Source organism: Octopus sinensis, linkage group LG17 (assembly GCF_006345805.1).
Source record: "Octopus sinensis linkage group LG17, ASM634580v1, whole genome shotgun sequence".
In the NCBI taxonomy this organism is placed as follows: Eukaryota; Metazoa; Mollusca; class Cephalopoda; order Octopoda; family Octopodidae; genus Octopus; species Octopus sinensis.
In genome coordinates this window covers 43,585,606-43,612,011 of record NC_043013.1, presented here as the reverse complement: position 1 = coordinate 43,612,011, position 26,406 = coordinate 43,585,606, and the positions used below count along the sequence as shown (strand labels likewise).

Here is a 26,406-nt window from a genome sequence, read left to right as displayed (position 1 = left end):
TAGTCGAGGAAATCGACTCCGGGACTTATTCTTTGTAAGCCCAGTACTTATTCTATTGGTCTCTTGCCAAACCGCTAAGTGACGGGGACATAAACACACCAGCACTGGTTGTCAAGCAATGCTAGGGGGACAAACACAGACACACACACACACATATATATATATATATACATATATACGACAGGCTTCTTTCAGTTTCTGTCTACCAAATCCACTCACAAGGCATTGGTCGGCCGTGGGCTATAGCAGAAGACACTTGCCCAAGATGCCACGCAGTTGGACTGAACCCAGAACCATGTGGTTGATAAGCAAGCTACTTACCACACAGCCACTCCTGCGCCAATCATGTGCAGAGATTGAATGTGTGCTCTTCTTTGCTGTCACATCCCACGAATGAACCTTTTTTGTACCGAATAGTGACTGGTGACAAGAAATCGGTTTTCTATAAAAATGTTAAGCACCAAAGACAGTGGGTAGGGAAAGGAGAAACACCAGCACCCCAGGCTAAAGGGTCTTCACCCACGTAAGGTATTGTTATCTGTTTGGTGGGATATGAAAAGTTTATTCCACTTTGAACTTTTAAATCCAAAACAAACAATAACGAAGGAGATCTACTGCGAGCAGCTTGAGTGGCTTAAGTCAGCACTAGAAGAAAAACACCTGTCTCTGGTTTCAAGACAAAAGGTGTTCTTCCATCAGGATAATGCTTGGCCACATACAGCGAGGATGACATTCCAAAGGCTAGAGCAGTTTGAATGGGAAATGATGCTCCACCTACCATATTTGCCAGACATTGCCCCACCCAATTATCATTTACTCCACAGTCTTCAAAATCATTTGGATGGAAAAAATATGAACTCTGTAGACGAGGTCAGAACAGTACTGGAGGAGTATTTTTTGTCACGGACAAGTGAATTTTGAAAGAGGGGCCTTGTAAGTCTACTGGATAGATAGAGCATTGTAGAAAATGAAGCAGAGTATCATCATCATCATCATCATCATTTAGCGTCCGTTCTCCATGCTAGCATGGGTTGGACGATTCAACTGGGGTCTGTGAAGCTGGAAGGCTTCATCAGGCCCAGTCAGATCTGGCAGTGTTTCTACAGCTGGATGCCCTTCCTAACGCCAACCACTCCGTGAGTGTAGTATATTATCTTAAGTTTGAAAAATAAAAGAAGTATAAAAAAACTGCATTATTTATGGGGTGACTCAATATATCTATTATGGCTGATCCTACTGGTCAGGTTTGTACTAGGGGTTCACCGAAGTGTTAGGTAACTGTCCAATTATGTAACTGTGTGCTCTTCAGAGGTGGAAGTTATGGAGTGAAATACGGTGACTGCATCTTTACAATGGCTTCTTTCGGTTTCTGCCTACCAAATCCACTCACAAGGCTTTGCTCAGCCCAGGGCTGTAAAAGACAATACTTGCCCAAGGTGCTGCATAATGGAACTGAACCCATTGCCACATGGTTGAAAAACCAGCTCTTGTTTTTTTACTGACACAGCCATGTCTGCTTCATTTCCGTTACTTGGAATTAAACCTTGTAACATCCATAACTTCTGTCTACTTTACCATATGCTATCACCCACGCCCTTGTGATGCTGACAAATAACCAAAACAAACTTGAATCTATATAAAATGCAACCTCAGTGAAAGGCTGGAAGTAAATGGATATATGTTTTTTATGCTGGAAAAGACATCAAAATGCCACGATAAATCTCATGGCAAAATTCCATTTCCGTGTATGAGTGTGGGAAGGAGGCAATGTTTTCAAAGTTGGACACTGAAAAGGCTAAGTGTTGACATATCTTTATTTATAAAAGTGAAGTTGTGTGTCTGTCTCCTACGATTTAGATTCCTAACTACTCCCACATTTTGCGGTACAGTTTAACCAAAACCGGGTATCTTATAGTTGTGATTCATATCGAGCCCGTCTGGGTATTAGCGCGCATCTACGATGAGTCTACGATTTAAAAAATAATTTACCATCATTTTTTTCCATTTTTAATGCATTTTTTTGCTATTTTTTGGCTATAACTCTCTAAAAATGCTTATGTAGTTATTTCCCTTAGAAACCCGAGCAACGCCGGGCGATACTGCTAGTTAGTCATAATATTAAGGTGGCGAATTGGCAGAATCGTTAGAATGCCGGGCGAAATGCTTTGTGGTATTTCGTCCGCTGCTGCATTCTGAGTTCAAATTCCGCCGAGGTTGACTTTGCCTTTCATCCTTTCGGGGTCGATAAATTAAGCACCAGTTACGCACTGGGGTCGATGTAATTGACTTAATCCGTTCGTCTGTCCTTGTTTGTCCCCTCTGTGTTTAGCCCCTTGTGGATAGTAAATAAATAGACATATTAATCATAATAAGATGAGAGAGTGGTAATAAAAGTCTTCAAATAAGTTTGTCCTGTCCCTAGTGAAAATACTGTTAAGCTTGACCTTGCTTTTCATCCTTTCTGCAATCAAATAAAACTATTGTATTTAGGTGAGGTCGCCGAGGGGTTGTGGATGTCCCAGAGTCTCAGCCCCCATTGATTTGAGAAAACATCATAACACTTTTCATATATTGGTTTCAAATTTTGGCTGAAGGTCAGTAATTTCAGAGGAGGAGTTAAGTCAAATACATTGACCCTCAGTACACCACTGGTACTCATTTATTGACTCTGAAAGGTTGAAAAGCGAAGTTGACCTCAGCAGAATTTGAACTCAGAAATGCCACTAAGCATTTTTCCCAGTGTGCTAATGGTTCTGCCAGTTGTTCCTACATTAGAAATAAAATTCTAGTTGTATGTGGTGCTTAATTCCTTGTAACAGTGTAGGAGAGAAAAAAAGGGAAAAAACGGTCAAACTGATGATGATATTAATTCTTGTAGTTTAGCTCCGGGTCATCTTTTATCAGACAGGCCTACCATAAAAAATATTCAGATATTCCGACCATGACCAACCGTGCTAACTTTTCTTATTTCTTTACTGCCCACAAGGGGTTACACACAGAGGGAACAAACAAGGACAGACAAATGGATTAAATCGATTATATCGACCCCATTGTGTAATTGGTACTTAATTTATCGACCCCGAAAGGATGAAAGGTAACGTCAACCTCGGCGGAATTTGAACTCAGAACGTAACGGCAGGCGAAATACTGCTAAGCATTTCGCCCAGCGTGCTAACGTTTCTGCCAGCTTGCTACCTTAAATATAACCTCATAATAAACAATGAATGAAAACCAAAAGGCCATATAGGATATGAGAAGAACTTTGCATCAAGGAGTGGAATGTACAGTTTCCTCTACGTCAGGCCGTCTCATGGTTCCAGCTGACAAAATGGAAAAGGCGTTGCCCTGGAGGATGGCAAGGGAGAGATGCTGGAACAGCCACTCTGACTCACAGGGCTCACACTTTCCTGACAGCCATCTTCACCGCAATACTGTATGGTTAGTTCAAAATGATGTGAATAAATAATCAGTAAATTTGAGGGAGAAATCTGGATGTTAAAAGGTTAAGTCAATCATTTCATTCATAGTGTATCTGAAAGCTTTTTATCTCACTTCAAAATGCCTACAAGTCTTTATTTCTAATTTCCCATCCAATTTCAGGTGCCTGCAAGGACACACGACGTTTGTGGTGACTTGTGCCTTCAGTCCTGATAGTAAATTGCTGGTGTCTGGCTGCAATACAGGAAAGCTTCGTGTTTGGGATATGTTTCAAAATCTTGGTAGAGGCTTGCTTAAGGACTTTGAAGCACATGATCTCGATATGATGGGATGCGATTTTTGGAGTAATATATCTACAGAAAGTAAGACTTTGTTTCCTAGATTCTTATTTCTTATCTGTACATAACATTTAAAACATTGTTCGTTTGGAGAGCATCGCTGCAGTTTTATCTTTTATTCTTTTCATTTGTTTCAGTCGTTAGACTGCGGCCATGCTGGGGCACCGCCTTGAATAATTTTTTAGTCGAATCTATCAACCCCACTACTTATTTTTTTAAGCCTGGCAATTATTCTATCAGTCTCTTTTGCTGAGCTGCTAAATTACGTGGACGTAAGCACAACTACACTGGTTGTTAAGCAGTGGTAGAGGACAAACACAGACACAAATACATACATGCATATATATGTGATGATGTATACATATATATATAAATATATACACACACACACACACACACACACACATATATTATATATGTATGTATGTATATATGTATGTATGTATATATGTATGTGTGTATATATATGTATATATTGGGTTGTCCGGAAAGTTCGTGCCAATTTATAGTAGCTTATCTTTTGACTTATTTTAGAACATGGCTGAGTCCATAAAATAGGATTTGACTACACCTCCATTTAGAGCACAGTTTAAGCTATATTTTCGTGGAAGAAAGTTTGTTTCTATAACCTGTGTTAATTCTGTAACCCTTTAAAATGGAAGATAAGAAAGTTTATTTTTGGCACTTGATGCTTTGGGAAGCAGGCAAAAATTGCTCCAGCTCGGCTGGGATTTATTGCCCCACCCTCCACATTCACCAGATATTGCTCCTTCGGATTTCCACTTATTCAGGTCTCTGCAGAATAGTCTTAATGGTAAAAATTTCAATTCCTTGGATGACGCAAAAAGATACCTTGAATTCTTTGCCATGAAACCACCTAAATTTTGGGAAGAGGGTATTTTCAAGTCAAAGGAAAGATGGAGACGCATTGTGCAACAAAATGGTTCATATTTGGTTGATTAAAAATGTAATGGCAAGTATTTATTGACCTTTTTCTTTCCTTTAAAAATTGGTACGAACTTTCTGGACAACCCAATACACACACAATGAGCTTCTTTGTGTTTCCATCTACCAGATCAACTCACAAGGCTTTAGTTGGTCTGAGGCTATAGCAGAAGACATTTGCCCGAGGTGCCAAGCAGTGGGACTGAACCCTCCTAACGATGTGGTTGGGAAGCAGATCTTCTTACCACACAACCGAGCCTTCTTTTAAAATGTCTTGTTCAGTTCTGTGTATATAGGAATACTGTTTACTTTAAAAGTACAGTGTAGGTACTTTAAAAGTACACTGTACTTTAAAAATACAGTGTAGGTAGCTAAGACTGTAGAGTAGAGGAGTAAATATGTAACAGTATTGAATTTAATTCTCTTTATGCCCCAATTCAGATCTTTTAAACCAATGGAATAAGAAACAATTAACTTGTGTAAATACTACTCCATTTCACATCCAGTTTTTTTATTCTTCAATTTATTTTAAACCATCTAACCTTATAATTTAATCTTAATACAGGGCTGGCCAAAAGTTGCCTGACAGTAAATCAAAACCATTTAATTCCAAGATTTATTTATGTTTCACAACTGAATGAATATAATAGAAGCATCTAAATATGAAACATCATGAAAATTGTTCAAACTGAAGTCCTTCTTGAGCGATACATTTTTCCATTCAAGTCAATACAGAATTACAGATAGTGTTTATGGAATTTTGATTTACTGTCAGGTGACTTCTGACCAAATCTTAATATAGGCACAAGGCCTTAGGTGGTGAGCTGGCAGAAACGTTAGCACGCCAGGCAAAATGCTTAGTGGTATTTCGTCTGTCTTTATGTTCTGAGTTCAAATTCCGCCGAAGTCGACTTTGCCTTTCATCCTTTCAGGGTCGATAAATTAAGTACCAGTTGTGTACTGGGGTCGATCTAATTGACTGGCCTGCTCCCTACAAATTTTGGGCATTGTGCCTAGAGTAGAAAAGAATATAGGCACAAGGCATTGGATTTTCATGAGTGAAGTTGTAACTTTTATATCTTTCCCAAGGTTATTAGAAGGATGAGTGAAATAAAATGTCTTAACTAGGAAGAAATTTTAATTTACATTTTATTTATGTATTTAGAAAATAAAGGTAATATTGAAATTGAACAGCAGACTCAGCTTACCTACACAAGGTTCCTTATAATGACAAATATGATGTTGATGATTTCTTACGAAGGTATAACACCAACAAATTTGGTGGGCACGGACCGCTTTACGATGTCTGCTTTACGATGAGTTTGGCCTAGCGACAACAACAGTACTTCATCATCATCGTCATCATCATCATCATTTAATGTCCGCTTTCCATGCTGGCATGGGTTGGACGGTTTGACTGAAAACTGGTAAGCCAGAGAACTGCACCAGGTTCTAATCTGGTTTGGCAAGGTTTCTACAGCTAGATACCCTTCCTAGCACCAACTCCTCCGAGAGTGTAGTGAATGTTTTTTATGTGCCACTGACACAGGTACCATTCACTTGACACCAGCATCAGCCTTGACTACAGTCTCACTTGGCTTGACACATCTACACAAGCAGCATGATATATCACCAAAGGTCGCAATCACCTGTCACTAGCTCCATAAGGCTCATAATAATAATATTATTATATATAGTAGTAATAGCAGTAGTTAGGATTATAGTAAGACCCCCTTCGGTCACAACACAGACCATGGGATTGCACCTAGAAAGTTACCCTCCCAGGCACAAGTCCGGGCAAGGTTGTTTATGGAAGACCAGCAGTCGCCTATGCATACCGGCCTCCCCTCTCCATGCCACCAGTGTTATCCAAGGGAAAGGCAAAGGCTGATACAGTTTGGCACCTGTGATGTTGCAACTCATTTCTACAGCTGAGTGAACTGGAGCAATGTGAAATAAAGTGTCTTGCTCAAGAACACAACATGCAGCCTGGTCCAGGTTTCGAGCTCATAACCTCACGATCGTAAGCTCGACTCTCTAACCACTGAGCCATGCGCCTTCATGAGGATTATAGTAGTAGTAATAATAATCATGTTAACCTTGTGCCTTTTTATGTATGTTTATCCATTGTGGAGATGCAATGACCCAGTGGTTAGTAGACTCATGGTCGTAGGATCATGGTTTCGATTCCCAGACTGGGCATTGTGAGTGTTTATTGAGCAAAAACACCTAAAGATCCATGAGGCTCTGGCAGAGGGTAATGGCAAACCCTGCTGTACTCTTTCACCACAACTTTCTCTCCTGTTTCTGTTGTACCTATTTCTTTACTACCCACAAGGGGCTAAACCCAGAGAGGACAAACAAGGATAGACAAATGGATTAAGTTGATTATATTGACCCCAGTGTGTAACTGGTACTTATTTAATCGACCCCGAAAGGATGAAAGGCAAAGTCGACCTCGGTGGAATTTGAACTCAGAATGTAGCAGCAGACAAAATACCACTAAGCATTTCGCCCAGCGTGCTAGCGATTCTGCCAGCTCGCCGTTTCTGTTGTACCTGTATTTCAAAGGTCCAGCCTTGTCACACTCTGTGAACTTACGTTAAGGGTATATATGTCTGTGGAGTGCTCAGCTACTTGCACGTTAATTTCACGAGCAGGCTGTTCCATTGATCAGATTAACTGGAACCCACATCATAGTAACCGACAGAGTGCTACGTTATGTTCACCCATTAAATGTTTTAGTTCACATTAATTGCTTACATTGATGTCTAAAATCCTTGTCAATCTTAAATACATTTATGGATATTTTCCAAGATATACCTAATCCTTGTTTCCATAAAGGAAACTTTCGATGTATTTCGTAATCCATAAATAATAATTATAAAAATAATAATACTCTTTTACTTGTTTCAGTCATTTGACTGTGACCATGCTGGAGCAACGCCTTTAGTCGAGCAAATCGACCCCAGGACTTACTCTTTGTTAGCCTAGTACTTATTCCATCGGTCTCTTTTGCCAAACCACTAAGTTACGGGGATGTAAACATACCAGCATCGGTTGTCAAACGATGTTGGTGGAACAAACACATACACACACACACATATACATATATACGACGGGCTTCTTTTAGTTTACGTCTACCAAATCTACTCACAAGGCTTTGGTTGGCCTGAAGCTATAGTAGAAGACACTTGCCCAACGTGCCACGTAGTGGGACTGAACCCGAAACCATGTGGTTGGTAAGCAAGCTACTTACCACACAGCCACTCCTACGCATTCAAATTTTAACACAAGGCCTGCAATTCCAAGGAAGGGGTAAGTTGATTACATTGACTTTGGTGTTCAATAGGTGCTTATTTTATTAACCCCAAAAGGATGAAAGGCAAAGTTAGCATTGGTAAAATTTGAACTCAGAACATAAAGATGGACAATGCCACTAAACATCTTGCCCAGGGTGCTAATGATTCTGCCAGCTCGCCACTCTTTGCCTATTTGATAATAATAATTGTGCTAGAGCTTATTCAATAATAATAATAATAATAATGATCCTTTCTGCTAAAGGCACAAGGCCTGAAATTTGCGGGGCGGGGTTAGTCAGTTACACCCACTCCAGTGCTCAGCTGGTACTTATTTTATTGATCCCTAAAGGATGAAAGGCAAAATCGACCTCAGTGGAATTTGAACTTAGAATGTAAAGATAGATGAAATGCCACTTAGTATTTTGCTTAGCATGCTAACAATTCTGCCAGCTTGCCGTCTTAATAATGTAGTAAGAGTAATAATAATAGTAGTAGTAATAATATAATGATGATGATGATAATAATAATAATAATAATAATAGTAATAATAATAATAATAATAATAGTAATAATAATAATAGTAATAATAATGATAATAATAATAATGATAATAATAATAATAATAATAATAGTAATAATAATAATAATAATAATAATATCTACAGTTTTCAATCATACATTCGACCAGCTTTAAAAACTTTGATACCCACAATTGCCTCTGTAAACATCCTTTTTTTTTTCTTCTCTCTAAACACATCACGCTTTTCTTTTTTTGTTTTTGTGGACTTACAAGACCCTAAAACTTTCTATGAAAATCTGACTTTTCTTTGCTTCCTCCCTGAATATTCAAATATAAATGTAAACATATACTTTTTTTATTGTAAAAACACACCTGTTCTTCTAACTGGACATACAAACATCTCTAGAAAAGTCAACTTCAACCTCCACAATATTACCTTACACGAAATATACAAACACTTTTTATTGCAATAACACAAACGCACATGGAAAAAAAAAAAAAAAAAAATGATGATGCTAAGATTCTCTCTGGTCGAACACAACTTCTCTATTCACAAACAATACAGAACAGCCCTTCCTTAATTTTTCTTAAGCCTAATAGTAGTAAACATCTGAACTTTTTTTGACCGATAGGACCGCACCTAAAGAGAAAAAAAAAAAAAAATATCACTGATGGTGATGGTGATGATGGTGATGATGATAATAATGATAGTAGTAGTGCTGATAATCTATCTATCTACACACACACACACACACACTCAAAGAGTTCAACCAACACAAAGAAAGTATTATTTGACAGGCAAGAACTCTAGTGTTGAAGACAGTCAGCCAGCCAACCACCAAGCCAGCCAACGAGACAGACAGACACTACTGTGATGGTGATAATGATAAAAAAACAAAAATAACAATAATAAGATACTGCTGTGACTACACATAAAACAATATCATTGATGATGATGGTGGTGATGGTGATGGTGATGATAATGATGATGGTAATGGTGGTGATAATAACAATAATAAGCCGACTACGGCTGCTATAATGGTACGATTATAATTGTAACGGCAATGATGGCCGTCTCCCCACGAGCCAATCAAAGCTAAAAAATGATAACATTATCGTAGCACCAAAATGTTTTTGGAAACTAAAAGGAAAACTAAATCAGTATACCAAATCGCTTGTCCTATGGTTAATCTGGAAGCGCGTCCCCCAGGGAAGAGCCAGCCTGGGATCGAAAAGTCATCAACTGGCACAAACTCTTCTCCGAATACGGACATGGATGGTCACTTGAACGGGAAATCCCCCAACTCGAGCCCTCCAAGTTCACCACCACAACCACCACAGAAAGAAAAATGTAAGCGGAACAAATGGACCCGAGAAGAGTATAAAGAAGTAATATACGCTTATTACTATGCATTAGGTAGGCCATCTCAAGAGAGACACACCGCAAACTCTTACAGTATATGGAGAACACGGAATCAAGACAGTAGGCCCTATTTGGACGAGAACAAATTAGCAAATGTGAGGAGGGATATCTTTAGAAATAACAGACTCACAGACAGTGAAATAAGCGCGATCAAGCACGCAACAGAAAATGACATAAATATAAGACACAAAGGAAATGAAGAATCAGATGAACAGTATAGCCCGCCACGAGGCTTAATTGAAAGACTGCCATCTGACCAAAGTACGCAAAGGCCTGAAGATACAAGAAATTCTATTGTACCAATTAAAGATAGCCAGGAAAACGAAAAAACAACAGTAACTGAAGATCTCGCATTTGCTGAAGAACACAGAGAGTCTATGGCAGAAATGAGGCAGAAAATCCTGAATACGCTTGAAGTTGTAAGACATACAAGTATGAATGATAGAGAACCGCTTCATAAACTCTCAAATACAAACCAAAATAAAAAACAAATCCAAATTGGCAACTATGTAACAAATGAAATAATACGAGAATTAAAACCTGATTTTACTGAGTTAAATGAAATTATTTACGCTTCTGTTAGGGCAATTGAAACCAGCTGTATGCCCCCGAAAAAACAAAGAAAACAAAACCTGGGAAGAAATCAAACCTGGAGAAGTAAAATTGAAAAAGAGATTGAATTTATGAGAGGGGAAATATCAATATTAAATGAACTAATATGTGGAAATGATGTAAGATCCAGAACAGGAAGAAAGATGAAGAGAAAATTTGGATCCTCACCAAGAGAAGAACTGATATCAATAAAAGAAACGCTGAAACAAAAAGTCCAAGCAAAAGCCCAAAGAATACGAAGATTTGAGAAGAGAACAAGTTTTACAAGCAAAATAAGCTGTTCACATCCAATGCCAAAAAATTCTACAGAGAAATAGGGAAGGAGAAAGTAACCGTTAAAGACCCCCCTCCCATGGAAGAAGTTCAAAACTTTTGGAAAAGGATTTGGAGTGACAAGAAGACGTACAACATAAATGCAGACTGGATTATACAAACTGAAGGATCCTACCAAAATTTACAACAACAAGCATGGGAAGATATCACAATAGCAGACCTAAGAAAGGCACTCACGAAGGCCCATAATTGGAAATCCCCCGGTAAAGATAGGGTGCCGAATTTCTGGCTCGCATCGCTCCCGTGCGCACACGGTAAGCTAGTTCAGCTGCTCAATGGAATTATGAGAGACCCAAAGAAAACACCTGAATGGTTAGCAAGTGGCATTACTTACCTACTCCCAAAGAATAACGAAACCAACCTTCCAAAAAACTATCGGCCTATAACCTTCTATCCACCACGTATAAAATCCTAACATCTATCCTGGCGGAGAAAACATATGCATTCATGGAGAAGAACGATATTTTCCCCATTGAACAAAAAGGGTGCCGCCGAGGCTCTTACGGATGCAAAGATCAACTGCTAATCAATCGTATGATCCTTGAGAACTGTCACAACAAGCGCAGAAATCTCAGCACCGCATGGATTGACAATAAAAAGGCCTTCGACAGTATACCGCATTCATGGATCTTGAGATCGCTGGACATCTTCAAAATTTCCCCTGTGATTTCAAACTTCCTGAAGCACAATATGTCGTTGTGGAATACGAATCTCCAATTATACCACTCTAATGGAGTACTTGCCTCAGAAAATATAAACATCAACTGTGGAATTTTTCAAGGTGACTCACTTTCACCTTTAATATTCTGCATAGCCCTAATACCCCTTACAAGTGAATTAAACAGAACAGGGTATGGGTATAAAATTGCCAATAAAAAATAAGCCATCTATTTTATATGGATGACTTAAAACTTTATGGTAAAGACAATAATGAACTTGAAGGCCTATTGCGCACCGTGAAAGCATTCAGCGATGACATCGGGATGGAGTTTGGACTTGAGAAGTGTGCCAAGGCCACTTTCCAGAAAGGGAAAGTGAAGACCACAAATTCAGTCGTGTTAGATGTTGACACAGTCATAAGAGAGCTTGAGCAAGAACAAACATACAAATATTTAGGGATAAATGAAGGCTCTGGTATTCAGCATGCAAGCATGAAAGAGAAAATCAGGAAGGAATGTTATAGGAGAGTTCGTGCAGTCCTGAAATCTGAACTAAATGCACGTAACAAGGTGTTAGCTATAAATTCCTTAGCAGTTCCAGTTGTTACTTATAGCTACAATGTGTTGAACTGGAATATGAGTGAAGTAAAGAATATAGATAGAAAAATACGCAAGGTGCTGAGTTGTAATAGGATGCACCACTCAAAGGCAGACGTAGATCGCCTTTACCTTCCCAGAGCCCAAGGAGGTCGAGGCCTGATCCAATTTGAACTAGCTTACAAAACAACCACAATTGGACTGGCCAAATATCTCGAAATATCGAATGACTGGATGCTAAAGCTCGTGGAAAATCACGAGAGAAAAGAAGCTTCATTCTATCATCAAGGAAAGCAAAAAATTGCTATTGATCTCGTGCAGGATACCCAAACTGAACAACCCGAGGGAAGTACGGCAACTATTGTTGCAAAGAAGGTGAAAATGATGGCAATGAAAAAGCGCACGAGCAATTGGCTGATAGGTGGGAGGAGAAACCTCTGCACGGCAAATATGTGACCCGCAGCAAACAAGCTGATGTTGACCAGAAGCAAACCCATCAGTGGCTGCGGAGCTCAGGGCTAAAAGCAGAGAGCGAAGGTTTCATCCTGGCTGCTCAAGACCAAAGCCTATTAACCCGGAACTACCAGGCCAATGTGATGAAAAATGGCGCAGACCCAAAATGCCGATTCTGTAACGACATGATTGAAACAGTGGACCACCTAATCTCTGGATGTAAAGTCTTAGCACCAGTGGAGTATAAATTAAGACATGACAGAGTTGGCCAATATCTCCACTGGCTAATAAGTCGGCATTACAATATCAAAACTGCCGACAAGTGGTATAATCACCACCCTGAGGCTGTAACTGAAGGAGAAAATGTAACCATTCTGTGGGACCTTCCAGTACATACAGACCGAACCATCAAGGCCAATAAACCAGATATTGTTGTGAAAGACCAAAACAATAAAGTTTGCTTATTGATCGACATGAGCATCCCCTGTGATCATAATATCTCAGCGAAAGAGTTTGACAAGCTCAGAAAATATAAAGACCTACTCATTGAAATTGAGAAAATGTGGCATCTCAAGGCGGTTACAATACCAGTGATCGTAGGAGCACTAGGAATGATCAAGAAGGGAACCGAAAATTATATGAGAATGATCCCTGGCTTACCATCCCTGCAAGAAGTGCAAAAGATTGTCTTAACTGGTACATCACATGTATTGAGAAGAGCATTGTCGATGTGAGAACTGTTGCTGCTCATGTATTTTAATTTAACTTTAAAAAAAAAAAAAAAAAATGAACGAACTACTGAGTTTGGTTTAATGGCCTACCAATATACACTATGAGTTTCTTTGCCCTAGGAGTCGGGAAGACACTCGGCAAGAAATGGAAGAAAATTTGAAAGAAAAAAGAAAGTAATAATAATAATAATAATAATAATAATAATAATAAGAGTAGCCCTGATGCAGTACCAGGCAGTGGCTCTCATGGCTTCTGATCTTAACTGACTGGAAGTGTTATCATGTACATTGTTTTGTCTTGGTATAAAAGATGGGCTACAGCAAATATTCTGCTCAATACCACAGGTTTGCTTGTCAGTTGTTTGACCTTAACCAGTTGAGCATGTCCCTTAGTGGCTGACGATATGTGCATCTCTGATCACGAGCAGAAGTAGTGGGGGGTGCATCATAGCCATGTGTTGAGAGGGATTCTTTGAGATTTGAATAATTCACCCCTGGAAACATGGGTGTTTCATTCATCATCCTTAAATAAATTTTATTCCAGGGACCTTATGAGCAGAACGGGCTATACGACCTGCAGAAAATTCTAACTGGGCCCCACTTGCAAGGTTATACACTGTTTATCTTGATATGAGATCACCATGTCATGCACATATGGTTGTGATGCATGTGCCTGGTGTACCCTTATCAGATGGGTAGTCATGATGGGTATATTGGGCTTTGTATATTTGTACCCCAGTGTCACTTTGATGGCATGCATTGCTCTCTCACTCAATAATAATAATAATAATAATAATAATAATAATAATAATAATAATGAAGTGATAATATGCATACATTTGTTTGTTTGTATTTTTGCAGATAATCATACCAAATATTTATTGGCGACCTGTGGCCAAGACGCATTACTAAAACTTTGGGAAATTGTGTCAGCTGATATGACAAGTAAGTACTGCTAAGCAACGAGTGTATTTATTTGACTTTGAGTAATGCTCAGCTGGCGTAATTAATTTAACTGTTGTTACCATGGCAAAAAATCTTGACTTTAGAACGATTTTGGTGTTGTTCAAACATTGCATTTTGTTCATTGGAGTGGGGTTTTTTTGTTGTTGTTGTTGGTTAAGAAAGTTAAACAGAGTGAACAAATAATTCAGAAATGTGTCCAGGTGAAAGCTATGCTTATCATGTAACTAAAGCCTTGTGAGTGGATTTGGTAGACAGAAACTGAAAGAAGCCCGTCGTATATATATATATATATATATATGTGCGTGTGTGTTTGTGTGTCTGTGTTTGTCCCCCTAGCATTGCTTGACAACCGATGCTGGTGTGTTTATGTCCCCGTCACTTAGCGGTTCGACAAAAGAGACCGATAGAAGAAGTAATGGGCTTACAAAGAATAAGTCCCAGAGTCAAGTTGCTCGATTAAAGGTGGTGCTCCAGCATGGCCGCAGTCAAATGACTGAAACAAGTAAAAGAGTATAAAAGAGAGTAAAGAGTACACACACACACACACACACACACACACACACACACACACACAACACACACACACACAGGTGCGTAGTTATGTACTTTACTTTGTAACAGTGTGGCTTTGGGTTCAGTCCCACCTTTGGCAAGTGTTTTTTATTATAGCTCTGGGCCAACCAAAATCTTGTGAGTGGGTATGATTGATAGAAACTAAAATAAGTCTGTTCTATGTATATATATATATATATATATATTCATGTATAATCAAAATAAGTAACAAGGATTAAATCACCCCATTTTGAATTATATGGATAATACCATACTAAATTCTGGTGCCTTTACTTAAGTACCGTATTCATCTGAATCTATATATATATATATATATATATATATATATTATATATATATTATATATGATGTAGGATAGTTGTACAACAATGCACCAATATTACTAGAAATAGCAGTTGATAATATATGACGCTATAGTTAAGCTTCACTGTATATATATATATATATATATATATATATATATATTATATATATATGATGATGATGATGATGAAGGTCGGCAATGGTCTTCCTCGGTTCACGAGTGGATGGCTATATCATCATATATATATATATATATATATATATATATATATATAGGCGCAGGAGTGGCTGTGTGGTAAGTAGCTTGCTAACCAACCACATGGTTCTGGGTTCAGTCCCACTGCGTGGCATCTTGGGCAAGTGTCTTCTGCTATAGCCTCGGGCCGACCAATGCCTTGTGAGTGGATTTGGTAGACGGAAACTGAAAGAAGCCTGTCGTATATATGTATATATATATATATGTGTGTGTGTGTTTGTCCCCCTAGCATTGCTTGACAACCGATGCTGGTGTGTTTACGTCCCCGTCACTTAGCGGTTCGGCAAAAGAGACCGATAGAATAAGTACTGGGCTTACAAAGAATAAGTCCCAGGGTCGATTTGCTTGACTAAAGACGGTGCTCCAGCATGGCCGCAGTCAAATGACTGAAACAAGTAAAAAAAAAAAAATATATATATATATATATATGCTGGCAAAGATGTTTGCAGGTAGCGAACATAAAAATTTTTTACCTATAAGAAGAATATTAAATAAATGTACAACCCAGATGTGGATAATCTAGGACCTAGGTTTCGAACTTTTCAAATTATGTTTGTTAATGTAATGTATACTTTAACCTGATGGTGCTTTGTTTTACTGGGAAGCAATACTACTGGATTGCACTATTCAATAATCATATATACATACATACATACATACATATATATATATATATATATATATATTATATATAAAATGAGATAGGGGTTGAAAATTCAACCCACCATGGGATAACATATATCCAATATACTGCTAGATAGGTACCCAACAAGACTAATACATAGATGTTAAAAATTGCCAAACAATCAGTTCATCTATTGTATTATATGGGTAAAGGTAATAATATTACCGTAAATTAATACTACAAAATTAGAAAATGGAGAAACATACTTAAATCAATAAAACATCAACTATCAGATGATACCCAATCAATACTTTATTACACCATTACATATCAGTAAAGGCATTATACAAATTATACAGTAAATGTAAATAGACAAAGAGATATAAGTATAAAATTTCAAATATAATATGTAATTAAATCATATCTGACAGCTGTTTCGGCAGCAAGGGCAGTCATACCTCATTTAACCTATAAGCCATAAAGGCAGGTATAAATGAGGCATTAACAAGGATGCCCCGCGGCCTCTTCAGAGAATTAAATTTGTTATAATTGTGAAAAAATTGGAAAAAATTGTATATGGAAAAATAATTTTTTCACAATTATAACAAATTTAATTCTCTGAAGAGGCCGTGGGGCATCCTTGTTAATGCCTCATTTATACCTGCCTTTATGGCTTATAGGTTAAATGAGGTATGACTGCCCTTGCTGCCGAAACAGCTGTCAGATATGATTTAATTACATATTATATTTGAAATTTTATACTTATATCTCTTTGTCTATTTACATTTACTGTATAATTTGTATAATGCCTTTACTGATATGTAATGGTGTAATAAAGTATTGATTGGGTATCATCTGATAGTTGATGTTTTATTGATTTAAGTATGTTTCTCCATTTTCTAATTTTGTAGTTATATATGTATATATATATATATATATATATATATATATGTATATTTTCTTTTACTCTTCTACTTGTTTCAGTCATTTGACTGTGGCCATGCTGGAGCACTGCCTTTAGTCGAGCACATCGACCCCAGGACTTATTCTTTATAGGCCTAGTACTTATTCTATTGGTCTCTTTGGCCGAATCACTAAGTTATGGCAATGTAAATACACCACCATCGGTTGTCAAGCAATATTGGACAGACAAACACAGACACACAAACGTACACACACACAGACAGACAGACACACACACACACACATACACATATATATATATATATATACGACGGGCTTCTTTCAGTTTCCATCTACCAAATCCACTCACAAGGCTTTGGTTGGCCTGAGGCTGTAGTAGAAGACACTTGCCCAAGGTGCCACGCAGTGGGACTGAACCTGGAATCATGTAGTTCGTATGCAAGCTACTTACCATACAGCCACTCCTACGCCTATATATATATATATATATATATAGGAAAAAAGCAACAAGAATGGATTAAAATCTCGGTACGATCGTTTCGTACGAGGACATCTTTAATAAGCTACAAAAAATGCAGTGAATACAGATGGCTAGTACTCAAACATCAGAGAATTCCCAAACATCAAAAGGGGTAGATACAAAAGAGGTTGTAAGATTTTTCTTTCCTTTCTAATGACCTCTTTGTAACCTGACAATCTATTAATAGTAACATTTATAAATAAAGAAATAAATTGTTGACCTCAGTTCGAATTTTGTTCTAAACAAACTTAGACTTTTTTGTTAGTATCAACTTGTGCCCATCCCCTTAGCTTCCCCTTTCCTTTCTCTTTGACAGCTTAAATAGCAGTAACTGATTAAATTTCTACCTCCTTCCTCCTCTTTCTGTGATTCTTGATAAATTCATTAACAACCTGAACCGCTACAATATAAGACTGTCATTTTGCTTCTCATTCGGATTCCCTGATATTTTTCGCATGATTGTACCCTAAATCTCTCCACAAAACTGGATTATGAACTATAAGGACATACACATATTTTGTAAGTTCAAGACTTTTTCATCGGATCTCCAAAAAATCGAACTTATCTGCGATTCTTGTAGATTTCAATAACAATCTGTTCCTCTACACGATATGACAGTCACTATGCTTTTACTCAGACTTTCCTCTACATGATATGGCAGTCACTTTGCCTCTTACTCGGATTTTCAGAAATTTTGCATGACTGTATCCGAAAATTTCTTCACACAACTTGATCAAATATTCAATATGAACTATATGTAGACATGCATAAATTCTATAGATTTAAAACCTTTCATCGGATCTCCATGAATCGAACTTTCTTCAATGCAGCTAATCTTACAACCTCTTTTGTATCTACCCCTTTTGATGTTTGGGAATTCTCTGATGTTTTTTCGGCTGACGAGTACGAGCCATCTGTATTCACTGCATTTTTTGTAGCTTATTAAAGATGTCCTCATACGAAACGATCGTACCGAGATTTTAATCCATTCTTGTTGCTTTTTTCCTATTTGTAATCACCCCACTTGTCGTATGGTTAACACCATATAGATTTCCGGTGCATCCTAGTTAAGGACCATATTCATGTGAATTCTTTAGAATTCACTAGAATCTCAATTACTTAACCGTATATATATATATCATCATCATTTAGCGTCCGTTTTCCATGCTAGCATGGGTTGGACAGTTCAACTGGGGTCTGTGAAGCTGGAAGGCTTCATCAGGCCCAGTCAGATCTGGCAGTGTTTCTACGGCTAAATGCCCTTCTTAACGCCAACCACTCCGTGAGTGTAGTGGGTGCTTTTTACATGCCACCCGCACAGGTGCCAGACAGAGCTGGCAAACGGCCACGAACGGATGGTGCTTTTACGTGTCACCGGGACGGGGACCAGGCGAGGCTGGCAACGGACACGAACGGATGGTGCTTTTACGTGCCACCGACACGGAGGCTAGATGGGGCGGCGCCGGCAACGACCACGATCGGATGGTTCGCTTAACCACAGCTGCAATTCCCACTGATGTTGATCGACCTCAATTTGGTTCTGCTTTCTGATATATGAATTGATTTGGTTTGATTTTGATTTTGACTGTTCTCACTGGTCTTGCCGGGTCTTCTCACACGCAGCATACTTCCATAGGTCTCGGTCTCTGGTCATTTCCTTGGTGAGACCTAAAGTTCGAAGGTCGTGCTTCACCACCTCGACCCAGGTTTTCCTGGGTCTACCTCTTCCACAGGTCCCCTCAACTGCCAGGGTGTGGCACTTTCGCACACACACACATATATATATATATATATATATATATCATTGTTAATATCCATTTTGTACATGTACAAGTCTGTGTGCACACACACACACACACACACATTTATGTCATCATCATCATCATTTTTAACATCTAAATTTCCATGTTTGCATGGGTCAGAAAAAATTTGTTGAGACAAATTTGCTGTGGCTGGATGCCCTTCCTGTTGTCAACCCTTACACATATACTAGACTACTCTAGCATGACACTAGTAATTTACAAATGTCAGAGCCTTGTACCTACTCTCATTTTATATGTAAACTACTCTACTTTGGAGTGACACAAGAATCATGAATTCATTCCAGTTCTAATGTTTCTGCCTTTCATGTTTTACCTTCCAGGTGTACAAGTTAACAATAAATTTGTCCTTACTGGACACAAAGCACCTGTCTCTGTTTGTTGTTTTGCTCATCATAAAAACCTGCTGGCTTCGGGGTAAGTACATTACTCTTTTAATCTTTTACCTGTTTCAGTCATTTGACTGTGGCCATGCTGGAGCACTGCCTTTAGTCGAGCAAATCAACCCCCAGGACTTATTCTTTGTAAGCCTAGTACTTATTCTATCAGTCTCTTTTGCCGAACCGCTAAGTTATGGGGATGTAAACACACCAGCATCGGTTGTCAAGCGATGTTGGGGGGACAAACACAGACACACAAACACATACACACACACATACATATATATATATATACATATATATCTTCACTTCCTTCCTGAGCGTCAAATAATACTTTAATTGTTCCACGTCCTCGCGTTGCCGTGTTTTTTTCTGTGTTTTCTTGTTTGGATTAACTATATATATATATATATATATATATTTACACATACACATATACACATACATATATACGACGAGCTTTTTTCAGTTTCCGTCTACTAAATCCATTCACAAGGCTTTGGTTGACCTGAGGCTATAGTAGAAGACACTTGCCAAAGGTGCCACACAGTGGAGCTGAACCCGGAACCATGTGGTTTGTAAGCAATCTACTTACCACAGTAAGACCAGTGGATTAGCAGAATTGATAGAGTGACAAGTGTGAGCCCTGTGAGTCAGAGTTGTTGTTCCAGTACATCTTCAGAGGCAACACCTTTTCCATTTTGTCTGCTGGGATCATGAGGTGGTTTGAGTTACAGGAATCTGTATGTTCGACTTCTTAATATAAAGTTAGAAGAATAGGTATAAAAGACAAGTTTGTAAAAGTGGTAACTAGTTGTTGTTGCTATTGTTTCTGCCTAATAAATTACTCACATGTACCAAGAGCCATGGAATAATCATTAAATGTTTCCCACTCAACAAAACGAACTCTTTCCATGTTAATTATTACAGGAAATAGCAATAATAGCCAGAACAATGGAAATAATCTTTTCTACTGTAAGCACTTGGCCTGAAACTTTTGGGAAGGGAGTTAGTCAATTAAGTTGACCCCCAGTGCATAGCTGGTACTTATTTCATTGACCCCAAAAGGATGAAAGGCAAAGTCAGTCTCAGTGGAATTTGAACTCAGAACATAAAGACAGATGAAATGCCACTAAGGAGTTTGCTTGACGTGCTAACAATTCTGCCAACTCACCATCTTGGGACAATGGAAATAATAGGAAAGACAATAAGAATGACTTCAAATTTTGACCCAAGGTCAGCAATTTCGGGGGTGGGGCTAAGTCAACTACATCAACCCCAGTGATCAACTGGTACTTATTTTATCGATTCCTAAAGGATGAAAGGTAAAGTAAACTTCAGCAGAGCAGAATTTGAATTCAGACCATGAAAATGGATGGAAAGCTGCTAAGCATTTTGCCTGGCATGATAACAATTCTGCCAGCTCGCAGCCTTAAGACAAAGAAAATAATAAGAAAGACAATAACAATATCAAAAGGAACTGTAGCAGGAGAAATTGATTTGTAAACAATATTATGAAATGTTGGAGTCAGCAGTTGTAGCAATAAAAATTTGTTGTTTTAACGGCAAGTTGTAAGATGTGAAAGATGGACAATGCATGAAGTTTTAAGAAAGTATTTATTTACCGTCACGTTACAAATACCTTGCCTTGACGGGCAGGTTATGATAAATCCAAAAGCATGTGAAGTAAAGTTTGTATCCTCTTCATTGTTTAGTAGTAATTACGGAAAGAGATAGAATGATGTTGTAAGAGAACAGAATTAGAGCTAGTGAGAGTTGTAGGGTGTGGGAACGTTGTCTCACAGTTGCTGACAGTAAACTTCATTTCTTTCTCTGACTGGGTGGTTTTTTTTTATATTATTACCTGGCCCATGAGTGCCTTTAGCAGAGCCCACTGTTTTGAACACATTTGGGCCAGGTCTTCATTGTGTTTGAGGAGAACTTCCTCTCTAGAAGTTATCCTTGGTCTTAAAGATCCTCGAAAGGTCACAGGCATAGTCCTTCCTTCTCAAACAGAGCTATCATAAAAATAACAGACAGATCTCTAAAATCAGTGCTCCACTTTAATCATCACCATTACCACCACCCTCTGCATCATCATTGCCATCATCCTCATCATCATCATCATCACCACTACCACCATCATTATCATCATAATCATCATCATCATTGTCATTGTCCTTTTATGTTCATCTTCCATGTTGGCATGGGGTGGGTGATTTGATCAGGTCCAGCGAACCTGAGGACTGCATCATGCCTTGAAAACTAAGGTGATATGGGGCTTCATGTAACTTTCCTTTGAATTCCATTAGTAAAGTGGGCCTACAATTATTTTGTCTCTTTTTCTCTTTTATGTTTTCAGATCCTTTGATAAAACTATAAGACTTTGGGACCCTGTAAGTTACCATTTATTTCTTCAAATTCCAAAATACAGTATTTTGTTAGAGTCTGTTATTATTATTATTATTTAGCCTCAGGTTAGGCAACATTCGGTAGACTTGTGATCTAAGACATTCCATTCATACCCAACCCATCTGGTTGTATTGTTTCTGTGTATATGAATGGTTGTATTGGTTTGGTGTATATAAACCATAGTGCAGATGTGTATAAATGCCTGTGAAGGTTCTGTGCCTGTAAACAGTTACTCTTTTACTTGTTTCAATCATCTGACTATGGCCATGCTGGAGCACTGCCTTTAATCAAGCAAATCGACCCCATGACTTATTCTTTGTAAGTCTAGTACTTATTTTATCAGTCTCACTTGCCGAACTGCTAAGTTACGGGGTTGTAAACACACCAGCATTGGTTGTCAGGCGATGTTGGAGGGACAAACACAGACACACAAACAAACACACACACATATACATATATATGTATATACATATATACGACGGGCTTCTTTCAGTTTCTGTCTACCAAATCCACTCACAAGGCTTTGGTCGGCCCGAGGCTATAGTAGAAGACACTTGCCCAAGGTGCCACGCAGTGGGACTGAACCCGGAACCATGTGGTTGGTAATCAAGCTACTTACCACACAGCCACTCCTACGCCTATAGTTGTATAGGAGTGAAGGCATATGGCTCAGTGGTTAAGGTATTCAGTTTTCTCTCATAAGGTTCTGATTCTGGTTCCCAGTATTGCATTGTATCCATGAGCAAGACACTTTATTTCATGTTGCTTCAGTTGTGTCTGTAATTCAAAGGGCCGGCCTTTTTCCTGAGAACTACATTAAGAGTACACATATCTGTAGAGTTCACATAAATTTCACAAGCTGGCTGTTCTGTTTATCAGACCAACCGGAACACTTGTCACCATAACCGATGAAGTGCCAGTTGTGTAGGTTCGGTGATTATAAATACATTTGTATGTTGTGTATATTTATAAATGGTTGTTTACATTCTGACATATAACTAATTGAATAGGTCCTCTGTGTATATAAATAGTTGTATAGGTTCTATGTATGTAATTAGTTGTCTGGGTTCTGCGTTTATAAATGGTTTCACAGGGTCTATGTATATAAATTTTTAGGTATAAATTTATTTTGTTTACTGGAGAATAACTACAGGCACTCTATTGTTTATGATGATGAGGGTTCTAGTTCATCTGATCAACTGAATAACCCACTCATAAAATTAACGTGCAAGTGGCTGAGTACTCCACAGACATACTCTTTTACTCTTTTACTTGTTTCAGTCATTTGACTGTGGCCATGATGGAGCACCGCCTTTAGTCGAGCAAATCGACCCCGGGACTTATTCTTTGTAAGCCCAGTACTTATTCTATCGATCTCTTTTGCTGAACCGCTAAGTGACGGGGACGTAAACACACCAGCATCGGTTGTCAAGCAATGCTAGAGGGACAAACACAGACACACAAACATATACACACACACATACATATATATATATACATACATATATACGACGGGCTTCTTTCAGTTTCTGTCTACCAAATCCACTCACAAGGCTTTGGTCGGCCCGAGGCTATAGCAGAAGACACTTGCCCAAGATGCCACGCAGTGGGACTGAACCGAGAACCATGTGGCTGGTTAGCAAGCTACTTACCACACAGCCACTCCTGCGCCTATATATCTGTAACATAGTCCTCAGAGAGATTCAGCATGACACAGAATGTGACGAGGCTGGCCCTTTAAAATACAGGTACCATTCGTTTTGAGTGGACTGGAGCAACATGAACTACAAATTTGCGAATAAATACATTTGTATAATGCATCTGATTCCTGGATGATGTTGTGAGATAAGAGAAAAGCTGATTGAGATGACTTCATTATTTATATTGTTTGTCTTCCATATTTCAGTCGGAAGGGCTGTGTATTCAAATACTTACCAGTCACACAAGGTAAGGTTTGCTTTCTTTCTCTTACTACCGACGGCATCTTCATCATCATCATTGTTATATCATAGTCTGGAGGCGCAATGGCCCAGTGGTTAGGGCAGCGGACTCGCGGTCGTAGGATCGCGGTTTCGATTCCCAGACCGGGCGTTACGAGTGTTTATTGAGCAAAAACACCTGAAGCTCCACGAGGCTCCGGCAGGGATGGTGGTGATCCCTGCTGTACTCTTTCACCACAACTTTCTCTCACTCTTACTTCCTGTGTCTGTTGTACCTGTACTTCAAAGGGCTGGCCTTGTCACTCTCTGTGTCACGCTGAATATCCCCGAGAACTACGTTAAGGGTACACATGTCTGTGGAGTGCTCAGCCACTTACACGTTAATTTCATGAGCAGGCTGTTCCGTTGATCGGATCAACCGGAACCCTCGTCGTCGTAACCGATGGAGTGCTTCCACAAACAATATCATAGTCATCTTCATTGTTATTGTCATGATGATGATTTATTTTATCATTATTGTTATTTTATTCATGAATATCAAATCAGCACAGTCACAGCTTTTATCATCACTGTCATATAACTTATTTTTGTTGTTATATTATCACATTAAACATTGTATTATCTGGGTAATATCATTATGTTTTTTTTTTTTTTGTTGTCATTATTATCAACCTTTTGCTGTCATCATGAAAATTATTGCTGTTGTCACTGCCGCTCACTGCTATCATTCAGGTTGTTGTCATAGTGGAAGTTAACCCTTTAGTGTTCAGATTATTCTATCAAATGTGATGTTTGTTTATTTATATTGTTTTGAATTAATCATGTATTATCTTGTAGTTTAGAGATTTCAGTGATGTGATTTTTTTAGTTTTAGAACAGCATGGTAGGGCTGAGGTGAGAGGCGAGCTCTGGTCAGTTTCAATATAAAACAGGCTGAATATTTTGGCCAGATATGGCCGGTTTGAATGCTAAAGGGTTAAAAAAGTTTATGCTGTCTGTTCTTTGTATTTTCCTTTGCTTGGCTTAAGCAGTTACATGATTTAAATCTTGTCAAACTACAATAAACTTTTTACATTATACAATACCTATTTCTTTACTACCCACAAGGGGCTAAACACAGAGAGAACAAAAACAAAAGACAGACAAACGGATTAAGTCGATTATATCGACCCCAGTGCATAACTGGTACTTAATTTATCGACCCCGAAAGGATGAAAGGCAAAGTCGACCTCGGTGGAATTTAAACTCAGAACGTAGCGACAGACGAAATACCTATTTCTTTACTACCCACAAGGGGCTAAGCACAGAGAGGACAAACAAAAGACAGACAAACAGATTAAGTCGATTATATCGACCCCAGTACATAACTGGTACTTAATTTATCGACCCCGAAAGGATGAAAGGCAAAGTCGACCTCGGTGGAATTTAAACTCAGAACGTAGCGACAGACGAAATACCTATTTCTTTACTACCCACAAGGGGCTAAGCACAGAGAGGACAAACAAAAGACAGACAAACAGATTAAGTCGATTATATCGACCCCAGTACATAACTGGTACTTAATTTATCGACCCCGAAAGGATGAAAGGCAAAGTCGACCTCGGCAGAATTTGAACTCAGAACGTAACGGCAGACGAAATACAGCTACACATTTCGCTTGGCGTGCTAATGTTTCTGCCAGCTCGCCGCCTTTGGCAGACGAAATGCCTATTTCTTTACGACTCACAAGGGGCTAAACACAGAGAGGACAAAAACAAGGACAAACGGATTAAGTCGATTATATCGACCCCAGTGCATAACTGGTACTTAATTTAGTGACCCCGAAAGGATGAAAGGCAAAGTCGACCTCGGCGGAATTTGAACTGAGAACGTAATGGCAGACGAAATACGGCTACGCATTTCGCCCGGCGTGCTAACGTTTCTGCCAGCTTGCCGCCTTATACAATATACGATGCCACACAACACTGTGCCCTACATTACACTGTGGTGATGTCATACAGCAAAATATTGTACTGTATTCAGTAGTACACACCTCTGCTCTCTGCATCACACTACAAAACTTCATACACCATTCTTCACCATACTTCACTATACAACCTATATATAAATACACACACACATGCACACACACACACACACACACACACATATGCACACACACACACACATTTCACCATGACGAAGCACCCACACACAGTTATTGGTGTGCAGCATTCAACTATATAATAATTATAAAGAATAATGGTTTTTGAATACAAACTCAACCACTTAAAGAGCTGGTATGCAGTGCTGAAACAAATGTTGTGATCTACTACTAAAGCCTGTTGTTCTCCATC

General features: G+C 38.7%; 1 protein-coding gene across 2 annotated transcripts in view; it reads left to right on the top strand.

Moving 5' to 3' along the window:
- Nucleotides 1–26,406, top strand: part of LOC115220848 (WD repeat, SAM and U-box domain-containing protein 1-like) — a 45,518-nt gene that overhangs the window by 3,089 nt on the left and 16,023 nt on the right. For both annotated transcript variants that reach the window (XR_005002701.1, XM_036510537.1), the window contains exons 2-6: nt 3,601–3,800; nt 14,213–14,296; nt 19,662–19,755; nt 22,081–22,114; nt 24,037–24,077. Coding sequence is in view for 1 of the 2 variants with exons in the window: in XM_036510537.1 (XP_036366430.1) it covers nt 3,601–3,800; nt 14,213–14,296; nt 19,662–19,755; nt 22,081–22,114; nt 24,037–24,077 (453 nt within the window). In the remaining variant the exon portion in view is untranslated. The remainder of the gene's footprint in view (nt 1–3,600; nt 3,801–14,212; nt 14,297–19,661; nt 19,756–22,080; nt 22,115–24,036; nt 24,078–26,406) is intronic.